Source organism: Corylus avellana, chromosome 11 (assembly GCF_965113065.1).
Source record: "Corylus avellana chromosome 11, dhCorAvel1.hap1.2, whole genome shotgun sequence".
NCBI classification, from domain to species: domain Eukaryota; kingdom Viridiplantae; phylum Streptophyta; class Magnoliopsida; order Fagales; family Betulaceae; genus Corylus; species Corylus avellana.
This window is the reverse complement of record NC_142500.1, coordinates 18,020,561-18,033,682: the sequence shown is the minus strand read 5'-3', so window position 1 is coordinate 18,033,682 and position 13,122 is coordinate 18,020,561. Positions and strand designations below refer to the sequence as shown.

The 13,122-nt window shown below is 37.2% G+C and overlaps 3 protein-coding genes across 6 annotated transcripts; 1 reads left to right on the top strand and 2 right to left on the bottom strand.

The window, feature by feature from the left end:
* Window positions 1-1,955: 1,955 nt before the first annotated feature.
* LOC132166010 (NAC domain-containing protein JA2L) lies at window positions 1,956-3,717 on the bottom strand. The gene is made up of 2 exons (XM_059576747.2): window positions 3,361-3,717; window positions 1,956-3,289 (listed from the first exon to the last, which is right to left on the bottom strand). The coding sequence occupies exon 2, from the start codon at window positions 2,979-2,981 to the stop codon at window positions 1,956-1,958; it is 1,026 nt and encodes a 341-aa protein (XP_059432730.2). The 5' UTR covers window positions 2,982-3,289; window positions 3,361-3,717.
* Window positions 3,718-4,475: 758 nt separating this feature from the next.
* LOC132165634 (EamA-like transporter family) lies at window positions 4,476-8,984 on the top strand. Of its 4 annotated transcripts, XM_059576278.2 has the most exons (6): window positions 4,476-4,629; window positions 4,869-5,572; window positions 5,672-6,089; window positions 7,539-7,877; window positions 7,994-8,023; window positions 8,661-8,984. In XM_059576278.2, the coding sequence occupies exons 2-4, from the start codon at window positions 5,027-5,029 to the stop codon at window positions 7,856-7,858; spliced, it is 1,284 nt and encodes a 427-aa protein (XP_059432261.1). In that variant the 5' UTR covers window positions 4,476-4,629; window positions 4,869-5,026; the 3' UTR covers window positions 7,859-7,877; window positions 7,994-8,023; window positions 8,661-8,984. The 4 variants fall into 4 exon arrangements, with proteins under 4 accessions (XP_059432261.1, XP_059432259.1, XP_059432258.1 ...); XM_059576276.2 differs by lacking the exon at window positions 7,994-8,023; XM_059576275.2 differs by lacking the exon at window positions 7,994-8,023 and having other exon boundaries at window positions 8,650-8,984.
* Window positions 8,985-9,263: 279 nt separating this feature from the next.
* On the bottom strand, window positions 9,264-12,675 carry LOC132165279 (PPPDE putative thiol peptidase family protein). The gene is made up of 5 exons (XM_059575773.2): window positions 12,561-12,675; window positions 11,600-11,686; window positions 11,373-11,470; window positions 10,189-10,505; window positions 9,264-9,824 (listed from the first exon to the last, which is right to left on the bottom strand). Exons 2-5 carry the CDS (start codon window positions 11,606-11,608, stop codon window positions 9,451-9,453), a joined length of 798 nt encoding a protein of 265 aa, XP_059431756.2. The 5' UTR covers window positions 11,609-11,686; window positions 12,561-12,675; the 3' UTR covers window positions 9,264-9,450.
* Between the last annotated feature and the right edge of the window lie 447 nt (window positions 12,676-13,122).

Genomic DNA, 13,122 nt, shown 5'->3' with positions numbered 1-13,122 from the left:
TTAGGAACCGGGTTTAGATCTAAAATGTTTTCCGTCAAAAATGTTTTTTGATTACAAGGTTTCACAATTGTATGATAAAGATAAGATATTTCTAATTTCTCATATATTAATATATATAAACAAGCTAACGAATCGAGTTGAGTTTATACAAGCGTTAACTAAATTGATATGTATTGGTCAATAATTGAGCTTACTTTTATGCCCAAAAATGCTCATATATGTTGATCTTTTGGGAACACTGGACCAAGATAGGTACAAAACGAATGCTTATAAGTATTATTTATGGGGTCTGTTATGCTCAAACATAAATCCAGATGATTATTTTTTGGCTTTTCTCATATCCATGTCTCTTGCACTAAGCATATATATCTAGAAAATAAGGAGTTGTTTAGAAGCACTTCAGCAACAAAAGTTCAAATTATTTGAGATGAAAAATCCCTCTCCAGTTCTTGCTGAATCTTGTTATTTTGCTGAATAGCAGAATTTTTCTCCTCAGTCAGCTTTGAAATAAGAGCCCTTGCCTGGAATCACAAATATACTCGAAGTAAGTACAAATTAGTACTATCGATATCCCAGGAATTGATTCATCAAGTTCTTCCCATGATTAAGAAACAACCTCCAGTGCATAATACCAGTAAATTTCTTTTCAAGGGTAGTAATGATTGGGCAAAAGAATGGGAATGAAGGTAAATGCTAATGAACATAAAAATAAATTTAGTTAGTAATTGCAAAATGGCACACGAAAAGAACTGCACATACACGCTGATATAACATTCAAGTTCACTAGACATCATTGAAAAAACGTCGTTCGATTAATGACCAAACTTTTATGGACAGAAACATCAGAGGAGACATGCTTTAATGGAATTACAAGCTTCTTTACTAGGTGTTTTTCCAATTCTGTTTTATTTGCATTTCAAGCAACAAGCATGTAGTAATTACTTCTTTGGAACCCAAAGGTAGCATAGGAAAACAATTCCAGACTAGTTCCGTTGGCAGCAAGTTCACATGATCAAATGGTCTGAATTGAGTAATTAAGCAAAAGAAACAGGGCCATTGAATGGTGTAACATCAGTTAAATCAAATGGCTTAGGGGAGGCTTAAAAGATTCCCAGTAAGATGGCAGGCTTCCTCCTAAATGCTCATATACATAAATAAACATATACAAGGTATAGATGTATACATACGTCCATCCATATGCATAAATATGTGCGAGCATGCATGCATGTAAATTACATTTCACTGACTTGCCCCAAGGTACCTACAGCGACAGTCATCATATCATACTATCCGAAAGCTAGAAAAGAAAGCTTTCTCTGTCATAAAGCTCAATGGCAGAGAAACCTAAAGAATATTACGTATTTTATTGTTTTACTAAGATGAAAAAGACGTATTTCAACAAACCTAAAGTGTTAGTAAAACTCAATTTAACGACAATTCATTGTTTTCCCGGGTCCCAAGTGATTATCTATCTAAGATTAAAATCTTGGCTTCTTTTTATTCTTCCTGTGTACCATATTCTTTAGCAACATCTCCAGTTGTTTAGTATTTTACAGGTATTGCTTCTTGCTGGTCAGATCTAGCAGTGAGGGTTTCTACCCTTATTGTATTTTTATCTTTAATGAATATTATTTTCTCAGAAAAAATGGATCTTAAGTTCATTGGACCTGATCATTGAATGTTTAAATGAAGCACAATTCAATCAAGGATCAGAAAGTCCCCAACTCAAGAATTTTCCCATGTATTGACTGTTTAGAGAAGGCTTTGACAACACTTTACAAGAGAAGAGATATTTCGAGCAAAGTTGACAAAGTGGATATCCCATAACAAAAATAAGGAACAAGTACACCAATGTGCTACAAAAAAATTGAACAAACAAAAAAAAATTTACAATCTTTTCCTATCTTAACAGACACCAACAGTAAAACAGAGTTTTGGTTCTCTGTTTTGATCATTCACAAGGTGCTGGTGTCGTCTTTAACATGGTCCTTCAACACACGTGTTGAACAAGATGCAGCAGATAGGTTGTCCCGAACTAGGCAAGTACCAAACTCAGGATCCCAAGAATCCACCCATGCATCAAGCGGCAGATGTCCACCTACAGGGGAAGGAGGTGGCGGTGGCGGTGGCGGCAGATAACCGTATGAAGCATAAAACTCAGACGCAGAGTCATCAGCTAGTTGACAGCTCATCAAGGTTTCCAAATATTCATATGAAACACTAAACTCAGAATCAGAGTTATCAGTAGCTGTTAGGGTTTCCAAATCAGTCTTCTGCGTGTTAGACTCTTCCACAATATCCACTGAATTCTGTGATGGTGTAAATTCAGATTCAGGCGTTCCAAATTCAGATGGACATTCTGATGGAGTCCCAGTGGCTTGAGGCCCATCACATTTGACATCGCAGCGCATCTTCTTTCTCTGCTGGGATCCATCCTCAAGTAGCAGCACTTCTTCTTCTTTATAGCATGGAGATGGAGTGTCAACAGAGATGATGGTGGGAGAAGACTGATCTTGAAAGCATCTTTTAACGCCAGCTCTTGATCCTGATTCTTTCTTTTGGATGGTGCACAGGACCCAGTCAGTCGTCCGTTCTCCCTCCCCAACTAATGAGAACTCGTGCATTATCCAATTGGATTTCTTCATGCACGAGCCCTCTTTCACCTTGAAACAGAACAGTTTCCTGGCCCCAATAACATCACCCTGAGCATCATAGATTTTATCGGAAGAATTCTCATGCCAAACACCGCCGCAACCCGCTGTTCGTGCCACTCGATTTTTGCTTAGATTTTTTAGCCTTGTAAAAACGTAAAGCTTCTCCTGATCACCACAGAATTGCCAGGGAGCCTTTTCACCGTAAATATCAAACTCTCCGATGCCATCCCAACCCAGATCTTCTCCCCTTACCTTGTTCAACAAATAGAAGCCTACGAGCTCTTCATCGGTGGGTTCAAAACGAAATCCCACAGGCATCATCATCATTCACTCCCTCTTGAAAAAAAACAAGAACGAGAGACGACTTCACTGTGATTTTCACTCCCTCTTGAAAAAAAACAAGAACGAGAGACGACTTCACTGTGATTTTCACTCCCTCTTGACTCTCTCTGACTTTCACTCACTGTTTCACTCCCCCTTGAAGCCATGGCCCTTATATAGAAGCCAATGCCACCGACTTACGTCCACCGACTTAGGTCCACCGCCTTAGCTAAAGGCGGTGGACCAACGACTTGCCGTTGTTGAGTTTAAATTTCGAACTGGACGACTTGCCGTATTCGGCTGTATTAAAGGAACTGCAGCATATATATATATATTTTTTAAGAGCATAAAAAAGGTGGTTTGATTTGGAAATCAAGACGCGCACCTTTGTCGCTTGCATACCACGCGCCATGATTTCTCGCCCTTTCTTTAACTCCATAGCTCCCAGCCTGCAGCTCCTCCGCAACCAGAAGCACAGCTTTGAGTGTTGAAATCATCTCTCCTCCGCATCCATGATTTCTCGCCGTAGAGATTCAGTGGAGAAATTATCCAGCAAGTCGTCGGCATCATTTACGTTGTTGAGCTTCTTGAGCTCATCTTTGACACCCCATGGCACTCCGAGCTTCGATACAGCCTCCGACGTCAAACTCCGAATGATTCCCTCAAGAGACCACCTCCTGCCATTTTTCGATTGGGGGAGAGGAGTGAAAAGAATGCTCTAGAAAGGGAAGAAGGAAGGTGATGATTGTTCTGACTTGTAAAGAGAAATTGGAGTTTCCGGCTTAGCCGCTTAGGTGCGGTAGCCCAAAACGACCCAGTTTGGGGTCGTTTTGGGCAATACAAAAATAATTTTTATAAAGTAATAATATAAAATAAATTAAATATTAAAAATAATAATAAAAATAAAATAAAAAAGAAAAAGAAAAATCAAAGCCTTTGATTTTTTTTTTCTTTCTCTTTTATTTTTTTAATAGTTTTAGTTTTTTAATATTTTTCTTTTTCTTTTAATTTAAAAAAAAAAAAAAAAAAATTGTTCAAAACCCAAAACTGTGTCATTTTGGACTACCGCACCTAAGACAGATCCAAGTATTAAAATGGGACTCCTAGACCACTACCTTTCCCTCCCTTCTTACTTTATTTAAAAAATATGATAAACTACATTATATATGAAGTTAAATATAATAAAATAAAATATAATGACTTACTATCTCTGCTACTAAAATATAGAGGACGGCTTGATGGTCTAAATATTTATTATATTTACAAATTAATGTGATAATACATGTAGCTCTTACCATGTCAATCATTAAAATGTTAAATGACGATACACATAATACATATTTCCGTAAAATACAAGTGGCACAAAAATCTATAGAAAATTAAACAAGCATTTTCATTAATCAGATCATATTAGAATCCAAAGTGGGCCGGGCCTCTTGCACTAGTAAAACGTTTTGAAGTTTAGATACCGGGTGGATACTACAACCACCAGAAAACGCAACCAAAAAAATGAAGGGAGAAAAAGAAAAGAAACTAACGAACTATGAAGATCAAAATCAACCGGACTGTCGGACCAGGAACGCAGGAAGCCCCCCTCCCTCTCTCTAAAAACGAAAGCCAATGAACTTTCAAATCCCATTGATTCTTAACGCAGGTACATTTTTTGAGTTCTCTTTTAAGTTTCATTGAACGTAATGTACTGTAATTTTCAATATATTGGGTTCCAGCTAAAGATACGCGGTTTCTTGGGTTTGATTTTATTAATTTTGCACTGTGTTCCAATTACATATATATTTCGATCTAGAATCCTTTTTTTGATGTTGCACGTAGATTCATATTGCAAAAGTTCAGATTTTGCGTTCTGTTCCCTAATTTGTTTTTCTTGTTTTGAAGGTGTATTTGGTGTGAATTGTGACATGGGTACTATAAATTTTTATTCTGGGGGAGATTTTTCTATGTGGGTGTCTTAGAATTTGAGTTTTTTTGGATTGGTAAGTGAAAATAATTTGGGATTCGAGGACAAGTTTGATTTGAAACCGGGATAGGAAAGAATGACAAGTCAAGTTTGGAGATGGGTTTTGGGTTTGATATACATAGTTGCTGTTGCTTGTATCTGGATAGCTGCTAGCTTCGTGGTTCAGTCTGTTGTAGATGCGGGGGTTTCACCTTTTCTCATCACCTACATTTGCAATTCATTGTTTGTGGTTTACATTCCCATGGTTGAAATTGGGCGCTTTTTGGAGGATAAGTATGGAGGTTTTTGGTTTTGGAAAAAGAAGACAAGTAGCATTTCGCAAGATTTGGGAGAGTCAGAGCAGGTTGTTCTCCTTGAGGAGAGTGATTTAGATGCAAAAGCTAGTGGTTCGACTCCATCAGTGCTTGTGGAAGAGGGACAAATTAGTGAGCATGGAGAAGGTATCGATTCCATCAGTCCTTTGCCGGATCAGGATAAAGCCAATGGCAATTCAAATAAACAAGTTGATGAAAAAGGGCGTTGGACGCGCACTAGAGTGGCAAAAGTTAGCTTATTGATATGCCCATTTTGGTTTTTGGCACAACTCACATTTAATCTCTCTTTGAAGTATACTACAGTCACGGTAAGCATTTTTTAAGTTTTATGTTTCACATGTCACATCTGATTTGTCCACATGTTTACCCAGTCTGATCTAATTGGTTCCTCTCCTTGTTGCTTGCAGTCAAATACCATCTTAAGCAGTGCATCCAGTCTTTTTACGTTTTTGGTCTCTTTAGCATTCTTGGGCGAGAATTTTACTTGGTTGAAGCTCGTTAGTGTTCTTCTTTGTATGGCTGGAACAATAATTGTCAGCTTAGGGGACTCTGAAGCGGGCTTAACTGCAGCGTCAAACCCCCTTCTTGGAGACATTCTTGCACTTGTCTCAGCAGCATTGTATGCTGTGTATATTACCCTTATTCGTAAGAAGCTACCTGATGATGATGGAAAAAGTGGACATGTCAGTATGGCACAGTTTCTCGGATTTCTAGGGCTTTTCAACCTCTTCATTTTCCTTCCTGTTGCCCTTATTCTTAACTTCACCAAGCTGGAACCTTTTGACGTGCTTACCTGGGATCAGGCTGGTCTAATTGTTGGTAAAGGTTCGTATCTAAGTTTCATCATTTGTCTTAAAATGGTGTGCTTGCGTATGTAAATATGTGAAACCTTCATTTGTCCGTATCTTCCTGTATGTTCTAGAGGCATCAGAATATCTTTATCAGGCATATTCCGTCCATGTGGCATAGTATTTAATAAATACATAACTGTATGTGCACAAATATTCATGTCTGCTGCTATTTTTCCATTTTGACCATTCATATTTATCTCCAGCTACTGTGATTGTACCTTTTAATTTGTATTACATTTCTAAAAGGATGATATGGTAGGAGGAACTTTGTTATCAGAGTTATTAGGGAACTTGAATTTTTTCGAGTATCATAAGGCTTCATATGCTTTCCATAGTTTTATTGAGTTCATGACTTCAAGCTTTCTCTCAAGGAAATATGTTTCTCTATCTTTATGGATTTTCTGTTGAAAGCCAAAAGCAAAATCTAGAAAGGCCTAGGGATCGTGTTAGTTTGGGCCTTAGGGTAATTCTTACAGTTTTCAATGCATCCTTCAATGCAATCTTATATCATAGCCATATGAACATCATTGCAACCATTCCCTGAATTGGCCCGTTAATGGATCTAGTGCCTCATATTCATATTTCAATTGTGAATGAGAAACTTTGGTTGAATCTTAATCTGAAATTAGAAACTTAAGGTACTGCTGTTGCTGTTACCGGGGAAATTAGAAGCTTACTTTTCAAGAAAAGAAAACAATTCTCTACTGTGGCCATTTGTCCTGCATTCATTTCCCAACCTGGCTTTTGCCATCCTCTGTTAGCTGTTGTTATGTGAATCCTAAATTGGTTTCTTTTCTTAAGCTTATGCTGGGGCTCTTTTTATACACTCTAAGTCTTTTGTAGGATAGATTAGCAGAGTAAACTGTGTTTTGTCTTTCCCGATTTGCTATTGGCCATCAATTGTTAAAGTTACTCCCGGGTCCTGATGTTACCCATAATTGCACATTTTTCCTTTCAAGTAAACACCAATGATAAAGTTACATTGCTTTAATAACATCTAAGATTAGCTGTAACAGGTGCTGCTAGTTTTGGTATGTGTTAGACTTGATGCATGATCATGATATGCCTATCATATTAAGAAAGGGGAAAGGGTTTAAGAAACATCTCCTGTGTAAGTGAGCATCATTTAACATTAACATTGATGCTTTGCGTGACAAAAACTCTAGGATAAGAAATAGATGCATTTGGAGAACCTAGATCTTGTACCAATGAGTAGAAAGATTGTGGTATTCAACTGAGATACCAAATCTATAGTCGCAGCATGATAAGACAACCAGAGGCCACAAATGATTATATACATAGTATATAACAAATAAATGCTATTCTTTATGAAGGGGGGTGATTTTCAAATTTTATTGTTTGTAGTTTTCAGAAATATATTCAATGGATACTTGATAACGTTGATATTTTACGTCATGTTTAGGTCTGTTAGACAATGTGCTGAGTGATTATTTATGGGCCAAGGCCGTTCTTCTGACAACAACCACAGTAGCAACAGCTGGTCTTACAATTCAGGTTCCAATAGCAGCTATAGTCGATTCAATAATGGGCACTGCCCCTCATCTCATGGATTACCTTGGAGCTCTGGCTGTCATGATTGGGTTTGCTGGCATCAACATTCCTTCTGATGCTTTTAGAAGATCAAAAGAATCCAGTGTTGAGTTAGAAAATGAAAATTTCAGTTCATCTGCTGATCAAGATCACGTGCCATCAATCCGTCAAGCTGCAGCTACCATTTCATAGCACGTTGGTGCTTCTTCTGGTTAGTTTTTACACTACTGTAGATTCAAGGTAAACTTATGAGTGCAAATATATTCTATTGTACTAAATCACAGTATAAATGTAATTTTTTTTTTTTTTTGGTTATTTTTTTATTAGGATGAAATAAAGAATCATGAGCAGTATCAGGTAAAAAATTGTAGCATGCAGTAATATTCTTTAAAATTTAGTGTCATAGATAAGAACACCAATATTCTTTGGTTTTGGCATGAAAATGTACGTTGACTGTTGGCATGTACAATATGCTTTGGTAGTTTGTGATTAAGACAAAAATGCATGTAAGTTTCTAAACAATTTATGTTACATTAAAGTTCAATATACTGTCCAACCTAGAGATACACTTCTCCATCATCAATGTGTTATAACTTGAATCTCAATATCCACCGATAGACTATCGTGTGCTAAATCACCAATTGTCCTAAAATGTTAAGCCGATAGAAAATAATGAATTTAATCCAACTTTCATCACTTGGAATATTTATTTAAATGGGAGGTGAATGACAAAAATAAGGTTCGAATTCAAAACTTTTATTCGGATATCATGTTAAATCACTGTCTTCATCTTGGTCCAACAAGATCAACATGCATTTGAAAAGGTTAGTTGCCTTCGTCTATGAATTCCCACATGTTGGTAATGAAAGTTGATATAAGATTTGAGCATTGAGCAAGTGGATTATCCTGTGAATCAAACCAACTTGCTTGCCATGATAATGCTGCACTTTTAAGATTGACTCATCATATTAATTCGACTTCAGTTGCATTGCAGACACCATGTTGCTCAGACCTAGATTAATCAAGCATGGTGATTTTCTGGCATTCTGAACAATGAATAGGTAATGATGTAATATGAAGAACTATTGAAGCGTTGAATGCAAAACAACCACAGGAAGATTGGGTATTGCCAAGATTGTGGTAAGCCGTGAAGGATGTTCAAATGCCAGAAAGACCTATTAAGGACCTTTGATAAGTGTGTCGACTTGCAAAATGAGTTGCTCTCCTTAAGAACTTTTATAACATGTTTGATTCCCATGAAGAACGTTATTCAGAACAGTCAGGAAATTGAAATAATCAAAGCAAGGAATAAGATTCTTTTCCACCATTTCAATTGAAACAAAGATGACCTATTTTACCGTCAAGATTTTATTTTGTTATATTTAACTGTGTATATACATCATTATTTTTATATGAAATCTAATTTAGACTATGAAATAGATCCAGTGAAATAGTGGGAATCTTGATCTATCAAACAAAGTGATCCTTTTCATTTCAAGTGGACTGATAAATATAACCAAGCTATCTGATTCAACTCGAGCATTTGTTTCCTGTATATTATTAATATGATGATGATGACAACAATAATGATGTTAGATATTAGGATTGCGTAATAATATATAGTTGCATAGAAGAACAAGTCTAAACAACTCATAACGTTTGATAGAATGAACAAGTCAAATTATAAAAATGTCAATAACACATGAGGGGTCATTTTTAGACCCATGCTTTCGATAAATGACGGTCTAAACAACTAATAGAAAAGAATATCTTTTCCCCGGATTCTAACTCCTCTGCGGCATTGCGGCACTCGTGTTCCCATATCTTTGCATAACTCTTCTTGTTGCAAGCGCCGCAGCCTCGCTTGCACGCAATGTCCCCGTCGCCATTATTGCTGCAAATTCTTTGCCTATCTCCTCCTGCACCTTGCTCCGGGCATTCCCAAGGGGGTCACCTGCAGGTCTGACAGCAGGTGGCACTGCCTTTTCCGTTGTCTTTGGCTCCTCAGCCTTGGTTAGTTGCTCTTCAGATTTTGCTTTGTTATCAGGATTTGTGGTGGTCACAGTTCGCGGAGGCTGGGCTGCCGGAGGCCTAAATTGTGGAACTTGTGGGACAGCACCAGCCCTCAGTGTGGTCTCCAGATTCTGTATCATGGGCACTACAACACAAATTCAGATAAGTGAGGACATCAAACAACACCTTCCCACAAATTGACCACTGACAATAACTCTATCGATCAAACAAGCCTATAATTTGAAATCTATTCAGGTCTCAGAATATTCTCCCTCCCTCAATTCCCAAGTTCACAGGAGGAAGGCAAAAGGTAAATATGTTTTTAATACTCCACCAAACATAAACTAATAGCAAAAGATAATTCATCCCAACAAAAAAGAAAAACCTGCTATAAGCTTGGTTGAAATTATTAACATAGAAAGAAACAAAACCCACCACCTATGTTACTTGGGATTCAAAAAATCGAGAATCAATGTACTGTCAAAATCTCACGGGAAGAGAGAACTTACATATAACAGCACCCATTGGACTACTCATCACTTCGTTAGGGAGATGCAGAATGTAGTCTGGAATGGTTGCACCTACCAAAAACTGAGCAACCTCATTGCTAAAGTTGTTGCAATTATGTGTGAGCAAACTATAGGTTTCAGCTGTATAACGGGAGCTGATTTCCTGCAGATACATTTCAAATACATCCTTTGGCACATGGGTGACTCCCAATTCCACCACCCGAATTGGTGTACCATATGGTGTCAATCCAGCAGGAGAATGTTGTATACCTCCTCCAAAGTAGTATTCATTACCATAAACGACAACTCCTGTGTGCCTGTTGAGCAAAAGATAAATGAATAATCAAACTCTAAGATTCAGCCATAGCAAATTATGCCTTCCTGGGAAAAAATTATGACGAAAAATATTTTGAAAGCTACAAAGATGCCTTGCCCCAAAATCAACCCAGGTTATAAAAAACCGGGCTGGATCAAATATAATAGACAATGTTCTATTCCCAACTAAAATTCAAATGGAAATAGCACATATTCAACTCCATGTAATGACACAAGGCACAACCTTATAAAATAAAATAGAAAGACTTCCAAGTTGAATTTGACAGGGAAGTATCAAATAGACAATCTAAGAAACACCAAATTTGGATGCAGCACCATTGAAAAAAACACACCTACATTAAAATAAACTATCTTTCCGCAATCTTCATCAAGTTTTTATATTTAAAATCCAACTCTCCAGGTATCATTTTATCTTTTGCACTCCATTCTTCAATAGTTCATCATATTATTTAGTGTCTTGTAGATGTTCAACTTGAAAGAAGAAAAAGAAAGAGTCAGGAACACAAACATATTCACCAGATGCATCCGGCAAACAAGAAAGCTAACTGCAGTGTCTACTTTTGTTTGATGGTACTATTCTCAATCGTTAGTAGTAAGACAGGTTGATGATATCAGTCTGTATAGAAACCAACCAAATCTGACAGTCAAGCACCCATAGTTCCTACCTCAATAATGCCATAATCTTACAAGCAAAAAATATCGGATTCAGTACTGTCTCAATCAAATGAAATATCTACAACTCTTACAGCAAATCAGTCATGCAAGATTCTAATAATGAGGAACTTCATAGAATTCTCCCATATCCACATATCCCACCATTACATCCTCCCCCGAACTAAGACACTTACCATATACCCTCGATGGCCTTCCCTAAAAACGATGTGGAGAGCTGCCGAGCTAGTCCTTGGCTTAGGTCATAAACATTCAACTTAACCTTGTAACCCTCCTGCCATGAATTCAATTATAGAATGCATGACAATTTGCAGAACACGATGGGAAGACACAAATACCAATACAAAACACGACCTAAAAAAAAAAAAAGAAACCCTAGGATGAAATGAAAAGAACTGCATACCTCCGCCATGTCCCAAGTAATAAATATATATTAAAAGGTTGAGAACGCCAAGCTTTGTAGAATCTCTGTGGAAGTGAGCAAGTTGATCTACATAAATCAGAATAAGAATCAATGAATATGACCTGTGAAACCAAATCGAAGTACAAAACCAGCTACGACAATCAGATAAGTTGCAGAATTTCCGTTTACTCAATTTGATAAAAGCAGTTTCTAGAAGCCAAAGCAACCAAGAGAGAAGATTGCCATTTATCCAATGTTCCATGAACTTTGCGTTCATAGTGTAAGCTGGAAGCTCCACAAAAACTTCGATTTGGCACAAAAGTCCGTCTCAATCAATAACAAATCCGCATGCCAAATCTTACAGATCAAGTAGAAACTAAACAATACATACATACATATACACATACATGCATATACATTCATTCTATTTGTAATCAGATTACGCACAGAAATTGGTCAAAATTCCATTGACGAAGAGAAACTGTACTAAAAGAAATTTCAAAAATCTGCTTTCATACAGACCCGAAATACAAAGCACAACAATTAACTACATTTTCGAAATAGTTCTATTATAACTCAACTAAACGAAAAATACCGAAAATTTCGTGAGATATAATTCATTACTAAGACAAAAATCAAATACGCAAAAGAACGCTCACAAACCATAACAAAACCCCAAATTTCACACAATTATCATGAACTTTTCCCCTTAAAAAATACGCAAGCAAAGGAAAACAATATTCGAAATCGGATCTTGCAAATCAAAGTCAAATTCCCAGACTTACATGCAATGCTTCGAAATTCCTAAAAAAAAAAAAAAAAAAAATCCGAGAAAAACAATTTAAACTAAAACGAAATAAGAGAGATCAATCAGAATTTGATATTCCTTAAAAAAAAAAATTAACAATGGAGAGAGAGAGAGAGAGAGAGAGAGAGAGAGAGAGAGAGAGAAAGAATGTACCTCACGAGAAGAGCGAATGTTGAGCACCTTCGCTTTCGGAGCTATTCGCGTAAACGGCTGCACGCATTCGGGTTGGACCCCTTTTTTATATTATGGCTCCAGATTTTCCACGACGACCGAGAGGCAAACGGGAGCTCGGATTTCACACTTTTCTGTAGCCTTCTAGATTCTTCCACCCACTAGATTCCTGACACGTAGCGTAGTCGTTGTTTGACATTTGAAAAGTACCCACCTCCCTTGTATTTGGGGACTACGGTTTTTAATTTGGTTGTTGGGGGAGTTGACGCGTGCGGCGCGCGTGGGACCCCCATGACACCGTGACCGATCAGCGAAAAGCAAATTCTTTGGGCCGCTTATTGGTCCGGCCCGGATCTGGCTCTGTTGGGTTTCTCCTGTTACAATCCAACTGGAAATTGGCGCGATTTGTGTTTTAACGGTTTAGACTGTGACATGTATATCTAAAACATATTCGGCTTTCTTCATAAATGTGAAGAAGTTCGCGATGTTGTAATTAATTAATAGAATATTAACTATTTAGTATACTAACCATAATTAATTAACT

Bases quoted from the DNA above. Each gene is read 5' to 3' on its own strand.
- LOC132166010 (XM_059576747.2), bottom strand. From the start codon at position 2,981: ATGATGATGATGCCTGTGGGATTTCGTTTTGAACCCACCGATGAAGAG.
- LOC132165634 (XM_059576276.2), top strand. From the start codon at position 5,027: ATGACAAGTCAAGTTTGGAGATGGGTTTTGGGTTTGATATACATAGTT. The intron at 5,573-5,671 runs GTAAGCATTTTT...TGTTGCTTGCAG, and splicing joins TGAAGTATACTACAGTCACG to TCAAATACCATCTTAAGCAG. The intron at 6,090-7,538 runs GTTCGTATCTAA...CGTCATGTTTAG, and splicing joins TGGTCTAATTGTTGGTAAAG to GTCTGTTAGACAATGTGCTG.
- LOC132165279 (XM_059575773.2), bottom strand. The intron at 10,506-11,372 runs GTAAGTGTCTTA...TTTGCTCAACAG, and splicing joins AAGGCCATCGAGGGTATATG to GCACACAGGAGTTGTCGTTT. The intron at 9,825-10,188 runs GTAAGTTCTCTC...TTTGTGTTGTAG, and splicing joins TCCAATGGGTGCTGTTATAT to TGCCCATGATACAGAATCTG.